Source organism: Pantherophis guttatus, chromosome 3 (assembly GCF_059756535.1).
Source record: "Pantherophis guttatus breed Tessera chromosome 3, ASM5975653v1, whole genome shotgun sequence".
In the NCBI taxonomy this organism is placed as follows: domain Eukaryota; kingdom Metazoa; phylum Chordata; class Lepidosauria; order Squamata; family Colubridae; genus Pantherophis; species Pantherophis guttatus.
Window position 1 is genome coordinate 21,443,269 of NC_142065.1, and position 25,278 is coordinate 21,468,546.

Sequence of the window (25,278 nt, forward strand, 5' to 3'; positions counted from 1 at the left end):
GTTGCAAATTTCCAGGAAACCGCTAGGTGGCAGAAAGCCTTGAGAGCTTTCTGCATCTCTTTCCTGCCCTCTAGTGGCCTTCAAGACTTGCAGCTATAATCCTCAATGAGCCCTCTCTTAGTAACCATTTGAAGTTTCGATGAATTCCCCCAGAAGGGCACTTGTCAACCTGCTCATTGTATTGTGAAGGTGTGATGGATTTCTATTTCATATAGCTGGCATATTCCATTAATTTTCAGTGGATAATTATATTAATCCACTGATGATATTAATCCATTAACATTATATTAATTCATTGCAGTCCGAATTATATTACTCCACTGCAGTCCAAATTGATGATGATGCAAAATGCTGATTTTGCATTTTGGAGAAACTTCCTAGCAGTGAGGACAATTAACCAGTGGAACGGCTAGCCTTCGGAAGTTGTGGGTGCTCCATCACCTCTTTTGAAGAGACTGGACTTTCTGAAATGGTATAGGATCCCCTGCTTGAGCAAGGGGCTGGACTAGAAGGCCTCCAAGGTCCCTTCCAACTCTCTTATTTGGTAAAGACATAATAAAATAGAGGCTTGGGAAAGAAAAGTAAACAGAAGAAGAGACAGCTAAAGATGGGTGATTTAAAGCCTGTCTGGTTTGCTGCTGAAGCACTGCTCAGATGGATGATATCCAGAATCCCTTCTGTAATGCTTGTTTTGGCAGCGCTGAGGATATGCAACTAGCTAATCTAGAGGGTAGACATCTTAGTCTGGGCTGTTAAAGTGCATGTGTGTGTGTAAAACAATAAGCCCAGAAGTGTATCACTGGCGTTTTACGTAAGTACTGGAAAGCACCATAAATGTTGGCTTCGCTTGCTGTACTTTGTTCCATGTCATTTTTATGATCCTGATGTTTGAGAAGCCATCTGCAAATGTGATTCAAATTATAGGGCTGGGTTACTGTTCACTGCAGCTTTGGGACCCGAGAATGCTTTGCGAAGCGAGAAAAGACACACTTCTATCGATATAAACGACTTAGGTTTTGAATGCCTTTTTACTTCCAAAGTTATACTAATAGCGTCAACCCTGAAGCTGACCTGACCGAAGCCATTTTTGACAGCTTCAGTGTTGCCACACTGGAGCTGAGGGATAGGGAGGGGGGGGATTTGAGATAGTTGGGATTCTGTAGCCAAAACAAAATAGTTTCTCTTGGGACCCAAGGACATTCTCACACCTGGTCGGAGGAAGGCAGAGTGTCACCTGGCAGCCAAACCGCACCGTGATTGGACCATGTGACCGATAGTTTTGAGAAAGTGGGAAAACTTTTAATTAGGTGAAAACTGTGGAAGTCTTCGGAGTCGGTTTTCACCAGATCTGTGCCAATATGATATGCTTGATATGGATCTATTACTTGGAACCCTGACGATAGACTTGCCTTGGCCTTGTTTGAGATGAGCCACAGTCTGTCCAAGATATTCTATAATTAATTCAGATTTGGTTACAGGCAGTCCTTGACTTACAACTATTCATTTCATGACCATTCAAAGTTAGAACAGCAAAAAAAGTGACTTCTCACACTTCTCACTGTCAGTTACAGCATCCCCATGGTCATGAAATCAAAATTCAGGTGCTTGGCATCCAGCATGTTTTTACAACAGTTGCAACTTCCTGGGATCATGGGATCACCTTTTATGATTTTCCCAGGGGGCTTCCAACAAGCAAAGTCAGTAATGGAAGCAAGATTCATTTATCCCAGACCTCCGTACCTTCCGTAAAGCCCTGAAGACGTTTTTATTTCATCAAGCCGGCCTAGCCTAAATGGTTTTTAATTGGGATTTTAAATTTTATGGATTTGGGGGTTTTAAATTGGGAAGCTAGTGATTTAATTCTTTTTAATTATCTTAACTTTTGTATTTGTATGTTTTTTAATTTTGGCTGTTCACCGCCCTGAGTCCCTTCTGGGAGAAGGGCGGTATACAAATTAAATTAATAAATAAAATAAAATAAATTTAACCACTGTAGCAAAAAAAAGGTGAAAGTTGGATCATAAGAAAGGCTGAGCGCTAAAGAATTGAGGCCTTTGAACTATGGTGTTGGAGAAGACTCCTGCGAGTCCCTTGGACTGCAAGGCGATCAAACTGGTCAGTCCTAGAGGAGATCAACCCTGACTGCTCTTTAGAAGGCCAGATCCTGAAGATGAAACTCAAATACTTTGGCCACCTAATGAGAAGGAAGGACTCGCTGGAGAAGAGCCTAATGCTGGGAAAGATTGAGGGCAAAAGAAGAAGGGGACGACAGAGAATGAGGTGGCTGGATGGAGTCACTGAAGCAGTCAACCTAAGCTTAAATGGACCCCAGAGGATGGTAGAGGACAGGAAGGCCTGGAGGAATGTTGTCCATGGGGTTGTGATGGGTCAGACACAACTTCGCAACTAACAACAACAACAAGCAAAAAAAGACATGAAATTGGGTGTAGCTCCCTTAATGACTGCATTGCTTAGCAATACAAGTTCCAGTCCTGCTGTTACCATAGTCGTAGTCGAAGACTACCTATATCTTTTTTGCAACCAGTTGGGACTGCAATTCTGTGGTGGCATGTTACAATCTCAACAAGTTTGGAAGTTGCCAGATTGGGGAAGAGGCACGTAGCACATGTCTTTGTATGCAAGATCTGGTTTAGTAATCTGAATTTAGCTTTTGCAAATGACATTGATTATCTGAAGACTCTGAGGAATATAATATATAACTTATATGTTACACAGATTCAGAAAATTGCATATATCAGATGGGATGGGATAGAGATAAAGGTAGGATGTTAACATCACTAACATCATATGATTTATAGCTAGTTCCTAACTTCCAGTTATAATGGTCCTAAATTGTGATAGCACTAACAATAACACTTAGACTTATATACCGCTTCACTGTGCTTTACAGCCCTCTCTAAGCGGTTTACAGAGTCAGTTTATTGCCCCCAACAATCTGGGTCCTCATTTTACCCACCTCAGAAGGATGGAAGGCTGAGTCAACCTTAAGCCTGGTGAGATTCGAACTGCCAAATTGCAGGCAGCCGGCAGTCAACAAAAGTACTCTGCAGTACTGCACTCTAACCACTGCACCACTGTGGCTCCCAAGTGATCCTTGTAAAATAGGTCACCCACAATGACCAATCCAATTTGATGACCTTTTTTTGTGGAGGTCATTAAGCAAATATCACAGTCATTAAGCAAACATCATAATTAACAGAATCAATTGTTCACTACGGGATAGTTTTCCTGAAAGCTGGGAAAAAATGTAAAATGTGGTCACATGTTCAAAATTTTGCAATGTACTGACAAAACACCTGTGCAACAAAGGTTTTTTTCCCCCCTCTGGTTTCTTTCTAGCACTTCTGTACCTGTTTTCAGTTACATGCTGTTAACTTTGTATACAAAGCTTTATGTAAATTTTACCAGTTTATGTTAGTGAAAGGCAATAGTTAAACGTTCTTATGCAGATATGCTGCACTTGTTTTTCATGTATTTAATAGTCAGTACATCAGTAGCTACATCTTATCGAGAGGCAAAAGGCGATGTCACATCTTAGGAGGGACACTTGAGGATAGATTTTTTTAAAAAAAAATAAGTTTGATCAGGATGAAAAACTGATTAATCTTTCATCTAAGTTTTACACATTTCAAAAGGTGCCTTTTGTATGTTTTCCCACAGGGTAGCAGTTTACGGTATATTAAATCATCAATATTTGAATAAGTAAAATACACAAAACGCCTTAATGAAATAATAAACGGTACAGGAGGCAGTGATGGCACTTATGCAACTCATCATACATTCATAATTGACATATAGGTTATCTCGAAAGGTCTGAGAGAAATCAAATCAACAAATGACCCCTTTGTTTTTAACAATGTTTTCCTTTTTAAAAAATATTAACATCCAAATCCTTTGGGAATGTAGAAGAGGCACGCCGTTTACTGCTCCCATTGATATTTTTTATTGTTTTATATCATAAATTTTCTTTCCATATTGAACAGTGTGCTCTCTACATGTCTAAGATGTTAACATGCGAACGTACAAACATCATCATCGTCATTATAGTCATATATACATTAACAAATATGCAGTAATATATAAACAGATATGCAATAACATCCATCATATTATAACATATATTGTCTTCCATTATGGTGTCGATTATATAACCATCAAGTAAAAAAAAAAATTACCCGTCTGTTTTTCTTTCTCATAGACACCATATTTCACCGAATTTTACAATGACAGTCCACACCATTTATATAGCCTCATATCCCTCGCAAAATCCATCCCTAAGATGGGTGAAATCCAGCAGGTTCTGACAGATTCTGGAGAACCGGTAGCGGAAATTTTGAGCAGTTCGGAGAACTGGCAAATACCACCTCTGGCTGGCCCCAGAGTGGGGTGGGAATTGAGATTTTGCAATATCCTTTCCCCAGGAGTGGGGAGGAAATGGGGATTTTGCAGTACCCTTCCCCTGCAACGCCCACCAAGCCAAGCCATGCCACAGAACCGGTAGTAAAAAAAATTGGATTTCACCACTACCCTAAGACCTTCTGTTTCTTCCCCCTTCCCTTGACCCATTCAAGGGAACGCACATGTATTTATTTGCATTGATATGTGTCTGCATGATTTAAGCATCAGTTTTTCCCCAGTCCTACTTCCATGCTTCTTTTGACAGTAGGAAGAAACGCATCCGGCGGAAAGTTTACTTCCCTCCCTCCGCTTTTCCCCGCCTGGTGAATTTCTGCAGCGAAGTGAAAAGACTCTCGTGGGATTCCCCGCCTTTCTCTCTCCAGGGAAAAAACGAGGTTAGGCATTGGTTCAGCATGTCGGGCGCCCTCAAACAACCTTAAGAGTTATATATCCCAAAGGTGCTTTTTCAGGAGGCAACTGGACTTTCTTGGTTTATTTTCTTTTTCTTTGAAGGCGTTTCGCTTCCCATCCAAGACGCTTCTTCAGCTCTGACAGGATACTGGAGCACGGAAGGATTTATATTCCTTGCAGACAGCTGGTCATCTGCATCCTAATCTAATCCGAGTAGGAGCACTACTTCAGGGAACCCTGAGGACACAGATAAACCTCCAAGTGCTTCAACGACCCTCTAAAAGGATGCAGATCAGAGGTGGGTTTCAGCAGGTTTTGACCAGTTCTGGAGAACCTGTAGCAGAAATTTTGAGTAGTTCGGAAAACCGGTAGTAAAAATTCTGCCTGGCCCCGCCCCCATCTATTCTCTGCCTCCCAAGTCCCAGTTGATCGGGAGGGAATGGGGATTTTGTAGTAACCTTCCCCTGGATTGGGGAGGGAATGGAGATTTTACACTATCCTTCCCCTGCCACGCCCACCATGCCATGCCACACCCACCAAGCCACACCCACAGAACCGGTAGTAAAAAATGTTTGAAACCCACCACTGATGCAGATGACCAGCTGTCTGCAAGGAATATTAAATCCTTCCATGCCCCACTCTCCTGTCAGAGTGGAAGAAGCTTCTTGGATGAGAAGCGAAACGTCTTCAAAGAAAAAAAAAAACAACCACCAAGAAAGTCCAGTTGCTTCCTGGGGGAAAAAAAAAAAAAAAAAAAAGCTTTGGGACAACCATGACCCGGATGCCTGAGAATCTCTACAGAACCTTAAGGTGAGCACAACCCAGGCCACGACGCAGGCAAGCGTAACGTGCGGAGAGACACACACAGACCCGCATTCCCACGTTCTCAGGGCCGCGCGTGTTCTTTGGCCAACCTTTTCATCTCTCCCCTCTTCTCCCCCCTCCCCCCCCCGCAGCTTCCACTTTCTCCCGCTTTGAAGAGAAGCGGACCGGGCAGCGATCAGCCTGCGGGAGACCGACGCGGTGGCAGAGCCGCCGCTCCTGCCCTCCCCTCCCGGAGGCAGCGCCGCCTTCTCTCGCCCCAGGTGGCTCCCCGCGAACAGGAAGTCGCCTCGCCGCGCCTCGAACGGGCTTCAGACGCTCGGGGAGCGAAGCTGCAGCCGTGCAGGGCCAGGGAGCTGCAGAAGTAGTAGCGAGCGCTCCCCACTTTCCGCGGGAGCAGCGTTTTGCGCGTGCAAACACGCCTCTTCTTGCCACGCGGGGTGGCGGAGGGAGATTCCCAGGGCAAACGACCTCCTAGGACCTAGGGGATTCCCCCCCCTCTCCCCTCCCCCAGAAGTTTAAAGGAAGCGTGCATTTCATTTCAGTTCATTTCTTTTTTTGCGAGTTGCATGGTTCAGACGAGCGGGGATTATCATTAACTCTTGCGATTGCTTGCGAAGGGGAGGGCAGAGTTGCCTCTCCCGTGTTTTTTTTTTTTTTTTGGCCTCTTTCCCCCCTCTCCCTCCTCCCCAATTAGAATTGTAAAGAGATCATCCTTAGGCGTTAAGAGATGGCTTCCAGTCCAAACGATTCGGATCCGAACTCCCAGCAAGGGGACGACGATCCGAATCCGAATCTCAGTCCTCAAGAAGAGCTGGACTTCTCGATTTTATTTGATTATGACTATTCGCAGCCAGTAGCAGGTTTGTGACTTTGGATTATTCCTCCTATTGTTAGTCGTCGTGTGCATTTATGACTATCGACACACCTTCAAGCTTGATAGATGCTTTTTTCAAGAGAACCTAGGGGTGTGTTTGGAATGGATGGATGGGTGTATATGTGTTGTGAAGGATGCATGGTCCCAAGGACCAAGGAATACTGTTAACTATTGTTAACTGGTGTCATTGGGTGGCCGGGATCAGAAGTTTCTTTAGCACTTGGGTTGGAAATTCTTATCTATCTGATCAAGAGTTGGCTTGGCCTGGCTTGGCCTGTACAGGAAAAAGTGGTTTTTTTGCAATTAACCCTAAAGAGGGCAGCAGGGAAACTTTACAATGTTTGCTGAGGTTAACTGGGATCATCTGCAGTTAAGGAAAGTTTATCTTTCTTCCATCAGATTGGGTTGAAAGTCAGCCTCTATCTTTCTGTTTATCTCTAGAGGGATGGATAATTAGAAACTCTGATTGCTGATTTTTTTTTTACAGGATGGGCAAATCTAACAAGCAATAGCAGAAAGGGAGCCATCAAGAAAGTAAAAAAATATAGTACCAATAGTATCATATCTTAGCACACCAAAGATTCCTCTTTGTCATTTCTGGGTCATGTAGATAACAGCTTTTTTCTTTTCATGACTTTCTGTTTTATCTGACAGCATCAAAACTTCATTGCACTCGTAATTGTTTGTTTGTCCTAATGCAAAGCACAGATCCAGAGGGTAGGGCCAGAAACAACTCTGAAATTAATATTGGACAATGGCTCTGGTCAAGCTTGCTAAAATCAGTAGGTTGAGTAACAGAAGACAAACAAGTCTTTGAAAGCCTTGACTGAAAGCCAGAATACAACAATTGTAAATTCGTGTAGTATTTGTAAGGTGCCGTGGAACATCACACTATTTCTACCAGCCTCAGGGCAGTGATTGCATTGCTCATGTTTTCAAAGTGTGTGTCTTTGGATGTGATAAAATATACCTGCTTTATGTCCCCGTAAAAATATCATACCTATTTATTTATTCATGCATCACACACCTTTGTTACACATTGGGAATATCTAAAAGTCAGGATACTGGGATGTTCCTTATTTCATAGTACATAGATATTTGGCAAACACGATCTGTGAAAAATCCTGGGGGCATGTTTTAATATGCGTCGGAAATTGCAGATGATGTGGAAAACAACAGCACACTTCCTGATGTGAGTTTGCCTCTTAATTAGTCATCAAAATGGACAGTATGGTTTCTCGGTCGTTGTTTGAGTGTGGTCAGTTTTCTTTTGGCAGGGTTTTCTGTACCATGTTAACATAACAAATCCTATAGCAAATTGTTTTGAAGTCTCTACTGCCATCCAACATTAACCACATCTACCAAGAAATGAAGCAAGAGCTGGGATGTCTCAGTTAAAAAAAACCCAAAACCATCACTCAGACTCAATAATCTTTTTCTTTTTGGAGGGGGGTTCACTTCTTAAGCTCTGCTATTAAGATTTTTTTTTTAAAAAAAATAAAATTTAAGAACTATTTGCTACTATTTAATTGTGAATCTCTTGACAGCAGCTAGAATTGTATTTGCTAAAAATTGGAAAGGAGAAAAGTTACCTAATGATGAAGAAATTATTAAGAAAATGATGGAATGTGCTGAAATGAGTAAACTGACATTTGAAATAAGAGAGCAGGAAGATAGACAATATTATTTGATATGGGATTTATTTTACCATTGGATAGAGAATAAGAATTGGAAATAATTATGATATAAATGGATGTTGAAACTTTTGGAAATAAGCTAGCATGTTTAGTGATAAATTGAAGAGAAGAGAAGCACAAAAATGCCACCAACTGATACACTGTCTATAATTATATGGAATGATAATGTTTTTATGTTTTGTTTTGTTTGTTACTATTTGCTACTGTTGCTAATACTAAGTAGTGAGAACAATCAACCAGTGGAACAGCTTGAGACTTTCAAGAAGAGATTGGGCTGCCATTTGTCAGAAATGGTGTAGGGTCTCCTGCTTGGGCAGGGGGTTGGACTAGGTGACCTACAAGGCCCCTTCCAACTCTGTTTATTTATTTATTTATTGGTTTGATTTATATGCCGCCCTTTTCCAGAGACTCAGGGCGGCTTACAATGCGTTAAGCAATAGCCTTCATACTTTTGTATATACCTGCTTAGTAGGACTTTTGCCCCCCCCCAAGCGATGTTCTTTTTTATACAAAGTCAGCTTATTGCCCCCACAAACCGGGTCCTCATTTTACCTACCTCGAAAGGATGGAAGGCTGAGTCAACCTTGAGCCTGATGAGATTTGAACTTGCAGTAATTGCAGGTAGCTGGTGCTACTTAACAGTGCTTTAGTCTGTTGCACCACCAAGGCTCTTAATCTGTAATGTGTAAAATCTTAGGTCAGCCTGTGACTCAGGATTTGGTCCTGCCTGCTTGTTATATGCAACTGTGAAGCAACAAAGAGGATCTCCCCCCCTCCCCAAATCAGAGATGGAAGAGGCAGATTCATAAAGAAAGAGATTGCAAAAATATAGTTGCAAATAAAGGTGCACAGTGCATTCCTCACTCTTTTCAGTGAGTTGAAGGGCTGCTTTGACCTAGAAAGAGAGAGCAATTGACTTGGATCCCGGGAGTTTTGCATTGCAAGCCATGATACTGTTTGAAAAAGAACAACTGTTTGTAATTCAGATATAATCAAAAACAGACATGTGGAAACCTGCAAAGCATTCCCTTCTGCATGCTTCTGAGCCATTATATAAATGCAAATTAAAGCCTTTTCTTGCTATTGTGACTTCTTAATATTGGTGACATTGTTGTGATCACATAGTTTTGTTCTGACCTAGGCTTCAGTAAAACACACGAGTAGTCCCAAAAACCTTTTATTGCAACAGCTGTGAATTCTGTTCATTCACAGATGAGTCCCAAATAGTTGTAAAGAATCCTTCGGGATAAGGCTGATAATCACCCACTTATCTCCCTTGAAACGCTGCCAAAGACCTAATTGGCAAAGCCACACAGAGTCCAGAATCAAACAGAGCTTCAGACTTTAAACTGAACAGAATTAACAACGTTACTTCCTGCAAAGGCCCACGTGCCTTTGCTCCTCCTTTAAATCTTATGGGAGGGGCCAATCATCTCCAAGCCCTACTCCTGAGTCGTCCCTTTTGTTTTAACTGTTCTTGCCTTCTGGCAACTCTGCACATGCGCGTACTGAGAACAGGCTCCCCCTGTCTCTCTGCCTCGCTGAGGTCCGACTCTGGAGGCGCTGGAGGCAGCACTTACCTCCCAGATGGCCCTTTCTTTGCCTCCGATGCAGAGTCCTCATCCGAGCCTTCCCCAGACTCCAGGACTGGCCCATGTTCCTTCCCAACCTCCTCACTGTCTGACTCTGCTGCCAGTTCCACAGGTCACCGGCGGACCACAACAAGTTTTAAACAGTTTGCATTTTCTTATTTACCAACATACTGCTTGTTTTGCCCTGTTGGGATGGAATATAATCAATAACTGCATGTAATCTCTCTCTCCCACCCCACTTTTCTTTAATCCTGGACATAAATTGTTTCAACTCCTACCCTCAAAACGATGCTACAGAGCACTGCACACCAAGACAACTAGATACAAGAACAATTCCCCCCCCCAAACGCCATCACTCTGCTAAACAAATAATTCCCTCAACACTGTCAAACTATTCACTAAAGCTGCATTACTATTGCTATTGGTCTTCTCATTGTTCCTGTTGCCCATCTCCTCCCACTTATGACTGCATGACTGTAACTTTGTTGCTTGTATCCTTGCAATTTATATTGATATTGATTGTTTCCTAGTATGATTTGATTGCTTATTGTACCATAGGACTATCACTGGCTGTTGTGCCTTGTAATTCTTGATGAGTGTTTGTTGTCTTTTTATGTACACTGAGAGCATATGCACCAAAGAAAAATTCCTTCTGTGTCCAATCATACTTGGCCGATAAAGAATTCTATTCTATTCTATTCTATTCTATTCTATTCTATTCTATTCTATTCTATTCTATTCTATTCTATTCTATTCTATTCTATCTGATTGCAAGAGAACAGCAACGATCAAGCCTCGGTGGTGCAGTGGATTAAAGTGCTGTTAAGTGCTAGCACTTAGCTGCCAGCTGCCTGCAATTAGTGCAAGTTCGAATCTCACCAGGCTCAAGGTTGACTCAGCCTTCCATCCTTTCAAGATAGGTAAATTGAGGACCCAGATTGTGGGGGCAATAAGCCAACTTTGTATAGAACAACACCGCTTGCGGGGGGGGGCGAAAGCCCTAATAAGCAGGTATATACATAAAAGTATGCAGGCTATTGCTATAATGCATTATAAGCTACCCTGAGTCTACGGAGAAGGGCGGCATATAAATTGGACTAATCAATCAATCAAAATTCTCAGCAATCATGACCAAATAGCTCAAAAGTGCCAGGCTGGGTCTGTCATACTTTTTTGAATGATTTTACTGCTGGGGACAGACTTTGTAAATGAGACTGGCACTACATGAAAGTCTTCCTGTAGATGGGATATATCCAGGGGTGAAATCCACTTACCTTCCTTACCGGTTCGGAAGTGCACGCACTGTGTCACATGCGTGCGCAGACCCTCTGTGCATGCACAAAACCTGTTCATGCGCAGAGGGTAAAAAACATCCGGGTGGATGGGCAGAGTCTCACACCACAATCGCTGCCGGTTCTTTGAACCACCAGCCACAATCGTTACCGGATCACCCAATCCGGTCCGAACCGGGAGCATTTTACCCCTGGATATATCCAAAGAAGGTTTAGATACACAACTGCAATGAAGGCAGTCAAACATTGTCACACATCAAAAGAAAAAACAAGAAAGTCCAGTTGCCTCCCGAAAAAGCATCTTTGGGACAACCATGACCTGGATGTCTGAGAATCTCTACAGAGTTTTAGCAGTCCAACATTCTTGTGAATGAATATATTATTATAGAATGAACAAAGATTTGCTGATTTTATTTTTTCTGAATATGGCCAAGAGGGAATATAAGCAAGAGTGATTGTACTTGGGGGTAGACCTACTACAGTTGCTTTTATGTCACACCTTTTGAACAAATGACAATTGTGAACATAACTTAGAATGTGTAAAGTGATATAATCTTACAGTGCCAAAACTGTGACAGAGAATATCTTTTCCTGTGAAATAATTCAACAGTAGTTGCTAATTTACATTTCCGGTGGTGGGTCTAGAGAAATCAACACAGTCAATATTTTTACAGCTTTAATGCATATTCAGTTAAACAATAAACCCAGCCTGCTGGTTTATTACCAAACTTTGGAAAATCTGAGGTTATCTTTGATTCCTAGGTGTACAGAGGGGGGGGGAGTCACTGATGTTCTTATTGTATTTTATAACTTGTATTTTATAAATTATTTTATAAGTTATTTTATAAGTTGTATTTTAGTGGTTGTTTTAAACCAAAAGCAAAAGTAGGGCTGCAAACTTAAATACCCTTAATAGAAATAAGCTTAACTGAACCAATGAAACGTAAAATGCATGCATTAGATCATGATGGAAATCTCTTTTGCCTATCTTTATGGGGGTATCAATTTCCTCATGTGATATAAAGAGAACTCAATGATGTGATCCACAGAATAATGCTAAACTGTCATACTTTGCAGTTAACGTAAGTTTCTCAGATCTGAACTATGATTGTGACAGTCATGAAACAATAAAAAAGAGTTAGCTTGTCAGCCCCGCTAGGTAGATCAGACCAGGAAATCAAATCCACAGGAAGACTAAAACTACTTTTACTGAGATTGGCTATAATAGCTGAATCTTGTAAGTCTGTTTGTGTTTTACCTCTTCTTCCTTGTACTTCGGTAAATCGGCATCTGAGCCACTTCTGAATGTTATTTCATTCCTTTTATTTAGGAATAAAAAATCCTTCAGCCCCTTTTGCCTAGGAAACAATTCCTGCATATCTCCACAAGGTCATTTTTCTTAGTCTCTACAAAGCAGGATTTCTTAACCTTTTTCTGTTATTGATCCTTTTGAATGCGGTGGCCCCTTCTCTATGAAATTTCAGAAGTTGGTGAAAATGAAGTTGTATTTTTTTCTCATTCAAGTTCCTGGATTCTTTGAAGCTTATCATGGATCTTGGGTTAAAACTTCCTGGGTTAGAATTTTTCTGTATCTTTGAGACATCATACAGTGGTTATCCAGATTTTTGCTCGACATGGAAGAGTATTATGTGGGAATCTAAATGCTGGCTTTTCCAGCATCTTATAGTTAAAAGAAGTCTTGTAGAGTGTTGTATTGGAAAAAAATAAATAAATCATGGCCGGTTATGGTGCTTTACTATCTCAAGCTGATTAACCCTCCCAGAGAGTAAAAGTTTAAGTATCATGATTAGGGTGATTACACTTGGTTCAATGTTTTGAACCAAAGCATTCTGAAACCCATTGGATGGATCTGGTGAAGATACACATTGTGCTTAACCTATTTCATGAGTTTATAAGGATACAGTTTGGGCTTTTTGTAGCTACCATATGCTTTTCGAGATAAGGTGGTGTGTGTGTGTGTGTGTGTGTGTGTGTGTTTGTGCTTATAGGACCCAATGCAGCAGCATTGAACTGAATGAGATTATTGATGTTATCACAATACTTTCATTATTGGACAAAGGACTTACTGGTACCTTATAGGTATGCCTATCCCCTGTAATGTAATGTATTGTGTGAATTGCACCTAGTCCTAGTAGGGGAATAAAATTGCTACTAAGGCAAGTCTACTTAGTATAATATTTTTAAAATATTTAATTTTTATGATATTTTGAAATAATATCTTTCAAGGATCAAGCTCACTTCAACAATCAAAGCATAGATGGGAAGTTGGTGTAGCAGAAAGGTGTTTACTTAAACTCTCTTCTTTCACAAATTGATTGGATGGTCTGCCTTCCATAGGTAAAGGTTCCCCTGCATATGTGTGCTAGTTGTTTCCGACTCTAGGGGGCGGTGCTCATCTCTGTTTCTAAGCTGAAGAGCCAGCGCTGTCCAGAGACATCTCTGTGGTCATGTGGCCTGCATGACTAAATGCCGAAGGTGCATGGAACGCTGTTACTTTCCCACCAAAGTGGTCCCTATTTTTCTGCTTGCATTTTTTACATGCTTTCGAACTGCTAGGTTGGCAGAAGCTAGGACAAGTAATGGGAGATCACCCCGTTATGCGGCACTAGGGATTCGAACCGCTGAACTGCTGACCTTTCTGATGGACAAATTCAGCGTCTTAGCCACTGAGCCATCGCGTCCCTTCCATAGTATCTATTTTAGATTGCAATCAAGATCATTGTACTTTTACTGCAAGTCCCCTCTCCCCAGTAGAACTCAACTTTGAGAAAACATGCAAAGGCTTTAGAAAACCTGCAGGGTTGATGTTGATTCATTCTTAAAGGATATTGTCCCAAATTAGTTAGTTCACATCAGCAAGATGTATATGGCACTATGTGGCATTGTGCAGACATGACCGGAAAAATCTTAGTTCAAACTTCTGCTTAAATCACCAAGGTTGCAGAGTGTTTGGGGCAATCACTTTCCTTTATCCCAACTGAGATTTTGAAGTTGATGTGAGGATAAAGCAGGAGAGGAATGTATCTTGGCTTCAGTTTGGAGGAAGGATGAAATTATCATTATAACTTTTCATCCTCTGTGAATGGAGAGTAAAGGATGCCACTGAACAGACTTGGAAAGCACTTCCAGAGACTGTTTTCCTTATGCTGAGTGCCTGAATGCCATGAATATTAATTTTGTGTATTTCTGAGATGGAAATCATTAGTGTAAGAGAGATCACAACAAAACATATAATCTGGAGGACATTCCTTGCTTTCAGAAGACACCATTATGGGTCTGTAAGTAATCCTTTGTACATCAGTGATCTTTAATGTTCCAAGATTAAAGCATGTTTACAAAGAGATGGATTTAACAAAAACAAAAAACCTTTAGTCCACATGTCGAAGTGTGCCTGGAAATTGTGGACGATGACTGTTTTCTCAATTATGTTAGCTTCATTGGAACTGAAATTAGTTTTGGATGTTCACCAGAAATGCAATTTTAGCCCTGGGTCAGGATCCCAAACTTTCTCTTCTTTCCTGTAAACATTCTCAAAACTGTGTCCCAAAGAAATTCCAAAATCAAGAGGAAGCAGTAAATTTGTGTTGAGCCTTTAGAACTAGTTTATATATACACATATTTAAGCCTGAAACAATTAAACATGAATTGGGCTCCTTGCTGATCTGGCTTTGTCAAAAATTTTCTGTTATCTGATATTACCAAAAATCCTCTGAATTTTCATTGGAGGAATTTAATACATTCAAAAGCCCACCAGGAAATATATGTTTGTTATACTTATTTTTATACTGGCCAACTTTTAAGACTCAGAGTGGTTTACAACTCAAGATCATAACATCATCATATGAAATCCTTAGTTACCCCAAATTGACATTACTCAAACTTCAATAAACCATAAAAGCAAAACCGTTGCCCAATCTCATACAAAACAAAACAAAAATCCAAACTTCACATGTTATAATTAAAAAGTCCTATCTAAACAAAAGAGGCTTGACAGCTTTGGAGAAAGCCAAAAGAGATGGTGTCAGGATGACCTTGAGGGCAGGTAATTAAACAACATCATGTCCATATCAGAGAAGAACTATGTCTGGCTGCACAATTTATCTCTAGCATAGTTAGGACTTTCAGCATCTGTTCCTTGATGCTTGCACAGTATGGGCAGAAACCATTTGGAGGAAATACAGATGGTCCTCGACTTATGACCATTTGTTTAACTACTGTTCAAAGTTTCAATGGTGCTGAAAATGATCCAGTCCTTGCACTTATGACCATTGCAGCATTTCCACAGCCATGTGGTCCAAATGTGGGCCCTTGGCAACCGGTATGTATTTATGACAGTTGCATCCTAGGACCGTGATGGTGAACCTATGGCATGCGTGCCCAAAGTGGCACCCGAAGCCATGTCGCCTGGCACGTGCGGCCTTGCCTGTTTGTCTTCCGGATTTCTGGTGTGCATGCAGGCACAACAATCACCTGTCCTTTGCATGCACAGCAGTGCCAAAAACCGGTGCGCATACACGCCGGCCAGCTGATTGTCAGGTGTTCATGCGTGCCAGAACCCAGAAGTTCAGCTTTTCCGGAGCATGATCCCTTCGTGTGGCAGTGCCAAAAACTGGCCTGCACGCATGCGCCAGCCAGCTGATGGGCATCCATGTGCGCTAGAACCCGGAAGTTTGGCTTTTCCGGAGCGTGGCCCCGATGAGCGAGCGCACGCGATGTTTCCCCGCGACCTTTTCGGCACTCAGTGTTGAAAAGATTCACCATCACTGTTCGAGGACTACATGTGATCATCGTTTGTAACCTTTCCATCTGGCTTACAACAAGCAAAGTCAGTGGGAAAAACCAAATTTGCTTAACGGCCATGTGATTTACTCAGCAGCTGCAGTGATTTGCTTAATGACCATAGCCAAAAAAAAAAAAGATAATAAAATCTGGCACAACCCACTTAACAACCATCTTGCTTAGCAACAAAAGTTCCAGTCTCAATTCTGGTTGCAAATCAAGGACTACCTATAGTTCCGTGAATAACCAAACCATGCAGATTGCGGAGCTTTGAAAGCAGGACTTTGAATTAAAATAAAAACTCAGGAAATTTAGTGATGTATTACAGTAGCAGATCTCTACCATGTTGTGCCAACTGCATTTTCTGGCAGGCCCATGCAGAAGGCTTTGCAGTAGTCTAAACCTGTCAGTTATTATTGTTAGGTCTTCTTGCTCCAGGAAGGTCCGAAATTGGTTACCAGCTTAGCTGAGCAAAGGCTACCAATTCCTAATCACTGTTCTAGCAGGAGCTGTAAATCAAGGAGAATTCCCAAGTTCTCATTCCCAGAAATCCTATCCTCTTCCTGTTCCAGAACTATTACTGGATCTGGAACAAAGCCACAGTGTTTGTCACAGAGATTTCATTTAAGCTTGTTTAACCCCTTCAGTCCAAAATAACCTCTTGGCACTATGTCAGGATTTCATTCCTCAATTCAGCCTGCAATGGCTGCATAGGACTATCATCAACATGCTAATGAGACCTTAGTCAACCTCTCCCAGTGGCTTCCTATAGGGAAGAAGTCTGAGTTAGCTATGGATCATAGGCCTGAGTATGGAACGCACAGTTCTCAGATGGACATGCTCAGTTGAGCTTACTCTCAAGCCCAGGGAACTGGCATTTTTAACTATTCCCAAGATAGCAAGAAAAACCATGTGCCAGAGGAGGGCCCTGCCTTCTTGGCTTGTTTCAGCATCCCCTTCCTCTGCTTCTCAAGACTTTCTTGACTTTGTTACGAAAGAGCTGGGATGAGAGGGGAGGGGAATTGCAAGGAGAAGCTATCAAAGTGGAAGGAAACTTTGAGTCCTGGACTTTTTTTCGGAGAGTTCTTCCAGTTTGCAAAAAGATGTGGAGACTTTGGAAAAAGTGCAGAGAAGAACAACTAAGATGATTAAAGGCCTGGAGACTAAAACATATGAAGAACGGTTGCAGGAATTGGGTTTAGCTAGTTTAGAGAAAAGAAGGACTAAGGGGTACATTATAGCAGTGTTCCAATATTTCAGGGGTTGCCACAAGGAAGAGGGGAGTCAAGCTATTCTCCAAAGCACCTGAAGACAAGACAAGAAACAATGGGCGGAAACTAATCAAGGAGACAACCAACTTGGAAATAAGGAGAAACTTACTAACAGTGAGAACAATTAATCAGTGGAATAACTTGCTTCCAAAATACTCCAATGCAGGAAGTTTTTAAGAAGAGATTTGACAACCATTTGTCTGAAATGGGAGTTGGATTAGAAGACCTCCAAGGTCCCTTCCAACTCTTGTTATTCCTTTGATTCTGTTAAGCATTATTGTGATATATTTCTGAACCCTCCATCAATATCACTCAGCCGGGTGGTTTGTGAGCATCTATTAAAAAGGCAGTGTCAAAGGAAAATGTATAAGCAAGAAAAAAGTAGCAATCGGCAGATAGAAACAGCTAATAACAGCGGCAACCAGTGAAATTTCAGGAAATAATGTTTAATCAATTAATAGTATCCGTTAGGTTTAAGAAAACTTTGTAGAAATGAGTTTTCTAAAAGGTTCTTAACCTGTTATCAGAAAGTCTAGTGTTGGTGCTGGGGAAATGTGTATTGGGAAGGCTACAAAGCTGGTAGAAGAGAATATTTGTAGCTCAAGGTTGAGCAGTGGAGTCCTTGGTGATGATTCAAATTAGTCTGTTTTCTGGAGAATACCCTGAATTATAATATTGGCTCTATCCACACAGCTGCTATAAACAATATTTTCATCTCCCAAGGGGTAAAGGGAATTTTCTTCATGAAATAATTTCTCAGCACAATGCAGGTCCAGGTAGGGGACATGTTTGTTTGCGGAAAAGGAGAATTACACAATTCCATCACTTTTAGACTTCTCAGAGTTGTACCTCAGTTTCTGGTCTTAACATATAAAAAAAGGGACCATATGGGGAGCCACTTTGGAGCTTTGTCTGATTTTATTTTCAAGCATGCAAAGCAGAATCCTGATGAATACTTTTCTTTAAGAAATGTGAAATGTCTATGGAGAGTCTCAGCCATCCAGGTCATGGTTTTATTTATTTTATTTATTTATTTATGTATGTATGTATGTATGTATGTATGTATGTATGTATGTATGTATGTATGTAATTTATATGCTGCCCTTCTCCCGAAGGACTCAGGGCAGCTTACAAAGAACAGAACAAAAATTACATAAACATTAAAAATCTAATTAAAAATTGATTAAAATTATTTAAAATCATCCCTACGGATCAGCCCATTTGATGAAAGAGCCACGTCTTCAATTCGCGGTGGAAGGAGAGGATGTCAGGGGCTGATCTAAGGCCAGTGGGCAGCCCATTCCAGAGGGTTGGCGCTCCCACAGAGAATGCTCTCCCCCGAGGGGCCGCCAGCCGACATTGTCTGGTTGACAGCACCTTGACGGCCCACTCTATGGGAGCGCACAGGACGATGGGAGGATGGCAGGAAATGATCCTGCAAGTACCCCGGGCCTAAGCCATGTAGGGCTTTATAGGTGAGCACCAGCACCTTGAAACAGACCCGGAGGACCACCAGTAGCCAGTGCAGCTCACGCAAGAGAGGTGTCACACGGGAGTAACGAGAAGCCCCTGTAACAACCCGCGCATTCTGGACTAGCTGTAGCCTCCGGGTGCATCCCAAGGGCAGCCCCATGTAGGGGGCGTTATAGTAGTCCAACCGAGACGTAACAAGGGCGTGAGTGACCATGGCAAGGGCATCCCAGTCTAGGAAAGGGTGCAACTGGCGCACCAGGCGTACTTGTGCGAAGGCCCCCCTGGTCACGGCCATCAAATGGTCTTCTAAAGATAGCCGTGAATCCAGGAGGACACCCAGATTGTGGATCCTTTCTGAGGGAGTAAGAACCTCCCCTCCTATCACAAGTGATGGGACCACTTTGGGTTGTCCCAAAGCTGCTTTTTTTCAAGAGGCAACTGGATTTTCTGGTTTTTCTTTGAAGTCGTTTCGCTTCTCATCCAAGAAGCTTCCTCAGCGCTAAGAAGCTTCTTGGATGTGAAACAAAACATCTTCAAAGAAAAAAAAAACAGAAAGTCCAGTTGCCTCTTGAAAAAAAGCAGCTTTGGAACAAGAAATGTGAAACCTTTTGCCTCAAAATAAAAGTTACAGTCATAAATATAGAGAGATAATGAGAGTTATGCAGGAGCATGAAGGTATGTTGAGTTGGATCAAAACTGCATGCCCAAAATTAATGTTTTTGGTCTATGTCTATGTCTATGTCTATGTCTATGTCTATGTCTATGTCTATGTCTAAGCCCATGCCCATGCCCATGCCCATGCCCACATCCATATCTATCTATCTATCTATCTATCTATCTATCTATCTATCTATCTATCTATCTATCTATCTATTTATCATCTATCTATCTTTATATTTATATATGTTTTCGTAGATTTTCACGGGTAGAGGTATGCAAGTTTTGGTGTATTTGGGTCTTTTCCCGTGTAAGATTGAGAGTATCTTGGCGACGTTTCGACGTGGTCCCACTCGTCATCTTCAGGCTGGTTTCTTTGGCTTGTCAACGGGGTAGCCTGATTCACTTAACAACCTTGTTACTAACTTAACAACTGCAGAGATTCATTTCATGGCAGGAAAGGTCGTAAGATGGGGCAAAACTCGCTTAACAAATGTCTCCCTTATCAACAGATAATTTTGGACTTAGTTGTGGTCCTAAGACAACCAGTAAGAGAATCAGAACAAGCCTAGGTTTATATTAAACCCAATAAATATTTCAATAAATAAATTGAAGTCTGGATTGTTAGAGAATGGAAGTGTTAGCCATGAGCTTTCTTTAGTGGTTTGCAATGGAGACTGCTTTCAATTAGTCCTACACGGTACCTACATGATGAATTAGACAAAACCATGGCTGAAGTACGTCCAGCTGCACGCTAATTTGTTGCATGCTAACTGGCACAATCTGACATTGCCATTTTAGTCAGGATGGAATAAACAAAAAAAAAAAAAATAAAGCCCCACACTTATTCCTCTGTGTTCAATAAGATGTTGGCCGGTCTTCCTGTCTTTTCAGCAGAGGCATTCCAGCACAACGACGGTAGTCTGCATGAAGCTACGTCTAAGCTGGCATGATTAGCAGCTGGGTTTATTAATTACAGGCTCCCGGTTTTGGTGGCCATGGAGTCTGGATTGGAAGATTTATATTAGACCAAATTGGATTACTTAATATTGAAAGCAGGAACTGCAGGTTTTGTACTAGCCTCATGCTTTGTCTATTCAACAACTGGGCTGGCAATATACCATCACGGATGTTTCCGTGACTACAGACTATGACAGGGGTGTCAAACTCAAGGCCTGGGGGCCAGATCCGGACCACGGGGTGCTTAGATCTGGCCCATAAGACCACCCTGGAAACAGTGAAGGACCGGCCCATGGTACCTCTGCCAGCGAAAACGGGTCGGGAGCTCCGTTTTTGGCTGCAATGGCCTCCTGCAACCCTCTGCCAGCAAAAACAGAGCATGCAGCCCTCCCAAGCTCTGTTTTCGCTGGCAGAGCGTTGCAGGAGGCTGTTTTAGAGCGCTCGGGCCACCACAGGCGCCCCTAACATGAGTGACATCGCGCTGGCCACATCCCCCCAGCCATGCCCCCCCAGTCCCCCCCCCAAATCAAACACAATCCTAATGTGGCCCTCAATGAACTCGAGTTTGACACCCCTGGACTATGATGTCACAAAACATATGCATTGCGGCATACCAGCTTAGACAGTGGCAAGCTTTGGGGATGTATCTCCGCCCCCCCCAAACACCCCCTACCCCTAAGAGCTGGGAGATGTGGCGGCTCAGTGAATATCACCTTCCTTCTCACTCTAAGCTGAGCCAAGATAGCCCAGTGGAACCCAACAGTGGTGGGTTCCAACTGGTGTTACTACCGGTTCTCTTCGCACACTCGCTTTGCTCGCACACGTGCCAAACTTGAACTCCGCGCATGTGTGTTAGGTTTCTGGCCAGCTGAGGTGTGGCAATCCACTCTGCTGCGCCTATCAGCTGGGCTAAAAACCATGACATAATGGTAGGAATAAAGCGGGGGCGGGCGGGAGGGTCCAGCTCCCAGTCACAGATAACCGGTTCGGTGACGTCACATCGTCACCGCTACCGGCTTGGCCGAACCGGGCTAAACCAGGAGCAACCCACCACTGGAACCGAAGGAGTTTATGGTGTTCTTTTGTAGGCTGAATTCAGCATTTCAGACAGATGCACTGGTGTCCCTTGCAGGGAGTCAAGTTCATGCAAAAATTGGTGGCATTATATTTTGCATCCATGCAAAGTTTTCCTGGAGTTATAAAGATCGTATTCTGATCTTCTGTTCGTACAATATGAAAAAAAGGTGTGTGATGATTTCACTTAGTTGTCCGTTAAAATTAATTTTCCTGCGCAGGAAAATAAGCAACTAAGGTGTCAAAATAATAACTTGTGAAGCACCAAGTGGGCTTTGCAAAGGAGTCCCAGATCATCACCCTTGAAAACTCAGCTCCAAGGAATCAAAAGTTATCAGATTTTTTAAAAATATAGTATAAAGGGGAAAGGGGAAAACATAATCTGACCGAGAAACAATCATATACATTCTCTCCCCACTCCTGGGGGAAAGATATTGCAAAATCTCCATTCCCACCCACTCTGGGGCCAGCCAGAGGTGGTATCTGCCGATTCTCCAAACTGCTCAAAATTTCCGCTACCGGTTCGCCAGAACCTGCTGGATTTCACCCCTGGTCTAGTATGATAATATAACCATTGCGGTCCTGGATTCATGGCTTGAATCCTTTCGAAAGCGTAGATACTAGGGATTGAAGCAATGCCGTGCACAATCAAAGTAGGCTAAGCTGTCAAACCATGGCAACCTCCACTTAATCGCAATCCAAAGTGTGTGTGAGAGAGACCAATCACCCCTCAGCTAAATTGTAAAATGGATTATTCGTGGCCGTTTATAGATCTTTCATGTCTCAGTTGCTAAGATCTTGAGCATGTTTTGCCACAAGCCGGAAAATCAGTGAAAACAGGACAAGCGTGAGTCTGTGTCACAAGTGAGTTTAAAAATAGGATTGATTTAAAATACGAATATATTTGGGATTTTCGGTATGACTTCTCGCCAGAATTTGATCTTTGATTTTACAACCTTCTTTATCGTGATTGTTAAAACGAGTCATTGAATTTTTAAGCATTAAGCAAACCCAGTCTCCCTCCTCCATTGATTTTACTTTTCAGAAGCCAATTGGAAAGGTTGCAAATGGCTATCACAACTGATAACTTGGATTGTGTGAATGTGGGACACTGCAGTGATCATAAGTGCAAGTACTGGTTGTAAGTCTGGGTGCTGTTGTAACATCTAAATTAATGGTTGTAAGTCAAGGACCAGTGGTGAAATTCAGCCGGCTCTATCCGGATCGCGTGAACTGGTAGCGCCGGTGGCGGGAGGCTCCGCCCACCCACTCGGACGTCATCACATCCCGTTTTTGACCCTCTGCGCATGCGCAGAAGTCTCTGCCCATGCATGGAGGAGGTGTGAATGCTCAAATTTGTGAACTGGTAGCGAAGGTAAGCAAATATCACCCCTGGTCAAAGACTATCTGTATATATTTTAATACAGCTATCATGTTAAGTTATACTTTGTTTTAACTACTCTTCATTGAATAGGCTAAAGTGCCTGCATCCTATGGCGATCTAAAGTCAAAAAAGCAACCTTATGGCTTAGTGTGACGTATGAAGCCAGACAGTGTCTCTTAATTTGGTACTTTCTATGGAACCATAAGGATGGAAAACGTATAGATCTCTTATTGATTGATTGATTGATTGATTGATTGATTGATTGATTGATTGATTGGTTTGATTTATATGCCACCCTTCTCCGGAGACTCAGGGCGGTTTACAATGCATTAAGCAATAGCCTTCATACTTTTGTATATTTTATACAAAGTCAGCTTATTGCCCCCACAATCCGGGTCCTCATTTTACCTACCTCGGAAGGATGGAAAGCTGAGTCAACCTTGAGCCTGGTAGGATTTGAACTTGCAGTAATTGTAGGCAGCTGGCAGCTAAGTGCTACTTACATTAAAATTTTAATGTAAATTTTAATGTAAATTTTAATTTGTTCTTAGCCTGGGATTTTAAATTTGTCTTGGGCTAAATTGATTTAATTCGATTTTACTTCTGCTCTTAAATTTTTGTACTCTATGTGTTTTATCTTGTGCCTGTTCACCGCCCTGAGTCCTTCGGGAGTAGGGCGGTATATAAATCAAATCAAATCAAATCAATAAAATAAAAAACAGCACTTTAGTCTGCTGCGCCACCAAGGCTCCAGCCCTCCAACCAATGATGAAAGCTGCTTAGAGATTTAGATAATCAATATCCTGACTCTAATTTGAAAGTAGTATTCAATAAGGTCTTAAGAATGTTGTAGTGACATTTCATCAGTTTTCTGATATCACATTAGACTCTTTTACTGCTGTCGTATGAATAATGTAATTGGAAAAATATAAGATCTAAGACATATTTTTTAAAAATTGCATGGATGCATTATATTATCAGGGACTAGTTAGATAAATTCTACTGCTGCCCAGTTGAAAGAAACCACCCATTGCTTAAAATTATATATGGAACTGTGCAAATTGTAAGCTTCATTACACATACCTGTTCTTTGGTTTGGCTGCTATGTATCTGCCAAAGGTTTTATTCAGCTGAGTATTTCAGACACCTAAAGGCACATATTGCCCTCATTTTTAAAGAAGTACATTTTGCATGAAAAATAGTTTTTCTAGATTTTTTTATTTTTCAGGAGAAATTTTTTAAAACGTTCCTTTGGTTTGCAAAAGATAACGGCCCTTACTTTTTTTTTATAAATTCTCAGTTTTAAAAAATTAATCTGAATTCTAATAACATTTTTAAAAATACAATAGAAACACAATAGACAATATAGATATAATTTTGTTGCAAAGGGTCGTATCTGAACAGGCGTTCTGATCAGCGGGTTGTTTTTTTTTTTAATGGGCAAAAACAAAATTAGCTCTATTGGTCTGCAAGAAAAAAAAAATCAACATCTATAGTAGAACAATAAATTGAAAGTCCCTAAGGATTGAGGCAGCTGTAAAATTTAATGAAGAAAACAAAGGAGTTGCTAAGTTACAGTGTTTTATTCTTGCGTTCTTCTGAATAATAATCCTTCATTAGGGAATACCCTTAAAAATAGTAGGTAGTTTAAAAATAAATGTAAACTTTAATGTAACCCTATTTGAGATTTTTATCCATTTTATTTATTAGCTTGATATATACCAACTTTCCAGGGGAGGGTTTCAAAACCGGTTGCTACCAGTTCGTGAGCATGCGCAGAAGCGTCCGAGCGGGTGGGTGGCGCCTCCTGCCGCCACCGCCGCTACCGATTCGCCCGATCCGGGACGAACCGGTAGCAATCCACCACAGCATCTTTCCTTTGGGAGTTCAAGGTGGCATCTCCCTTCTCTTAATTTGTTTCCCACAAGTACAACTCGGTAGGGTAGGTTGGGCTAAGAGCAAATAGCAAATCTCAGTACAGGTAGTCCCCGAGTTACGACCACAGTTGAGCCCAAAATTTATGTTGCTAAGTGGACGATTTGTTAAGTGAGTTTGTCCCATTTTTACGACTTTTCTTTCCACATTTGTTAAGTGAATCACTGCAGGTATTAAATTAGTAATGTTGTTAAGTGAATCTTATTTCCCCATTGACTTTGCTTGTCAGAAGGTCACAAGAGGTGATCATGTGATTCCGGGATACTGCAACCGTCATAAATGTGAATCAGTTGTCAAGCATCCAAATGTAAATCACATGACCATGGGGGTGCTGCAACAGCCATAAGTGTGCAAAATGGTCATAAATCACTTTCTTCAGTGCCATTGTAACTTCAAACGGTCACTAAGTAAACTGTTGTAAGTCTAGGGCTAACTGTACCTTCGTAAAATGAGTGCTAAAAATGAATGGAGAAATTTTGTGATGTGCAAATACTAGTAGAAAGATAATGGGTAGCATGTGGACTATTACAAGGGAATAGTATGATGGGTATAAGGTAAAGGTAAAGGTTCCCCTCACACATATGTGCTAGTCGTTCCCGACTTTAGGGGTCGGT

At 41.7% G+C, this 25,278-nt stretch overlaps 1 protein-coding gene across 7 annotated transcripts in view; it reads left to right on the forward strand.

Annotated features, from left to right (window-relative positions):
- Positions 1-25,278, forward strand: part of NFATC2 (nuclear factor of activated T cells 2) — a 199,774-nt gene that overhangs the window by 13,456 nt on the left and 161,040 nt on the right. For 3 of the 7 annotated variants that reach the window (XM_087889093.1, XM_060689618.2, XM_034433016.3), the window contains exon 1: positions 5,966-6,515. The exons of the other annotated variants lie outside the window; for them this stretch is intronic. In XM_087889093.1, the coding sequence (XP_087745219.1) occupies positions 6,383-6,515 (133 nt within the window). In that variant the 5' untranslated portion in view covers positions 5,966-6,382. Of the gene's footprint in view, positions 1-5,965; positions 6,516-25,278 lie in introns of those variants that run through there. 7 annotated transcript variants of the gene reach the window in all.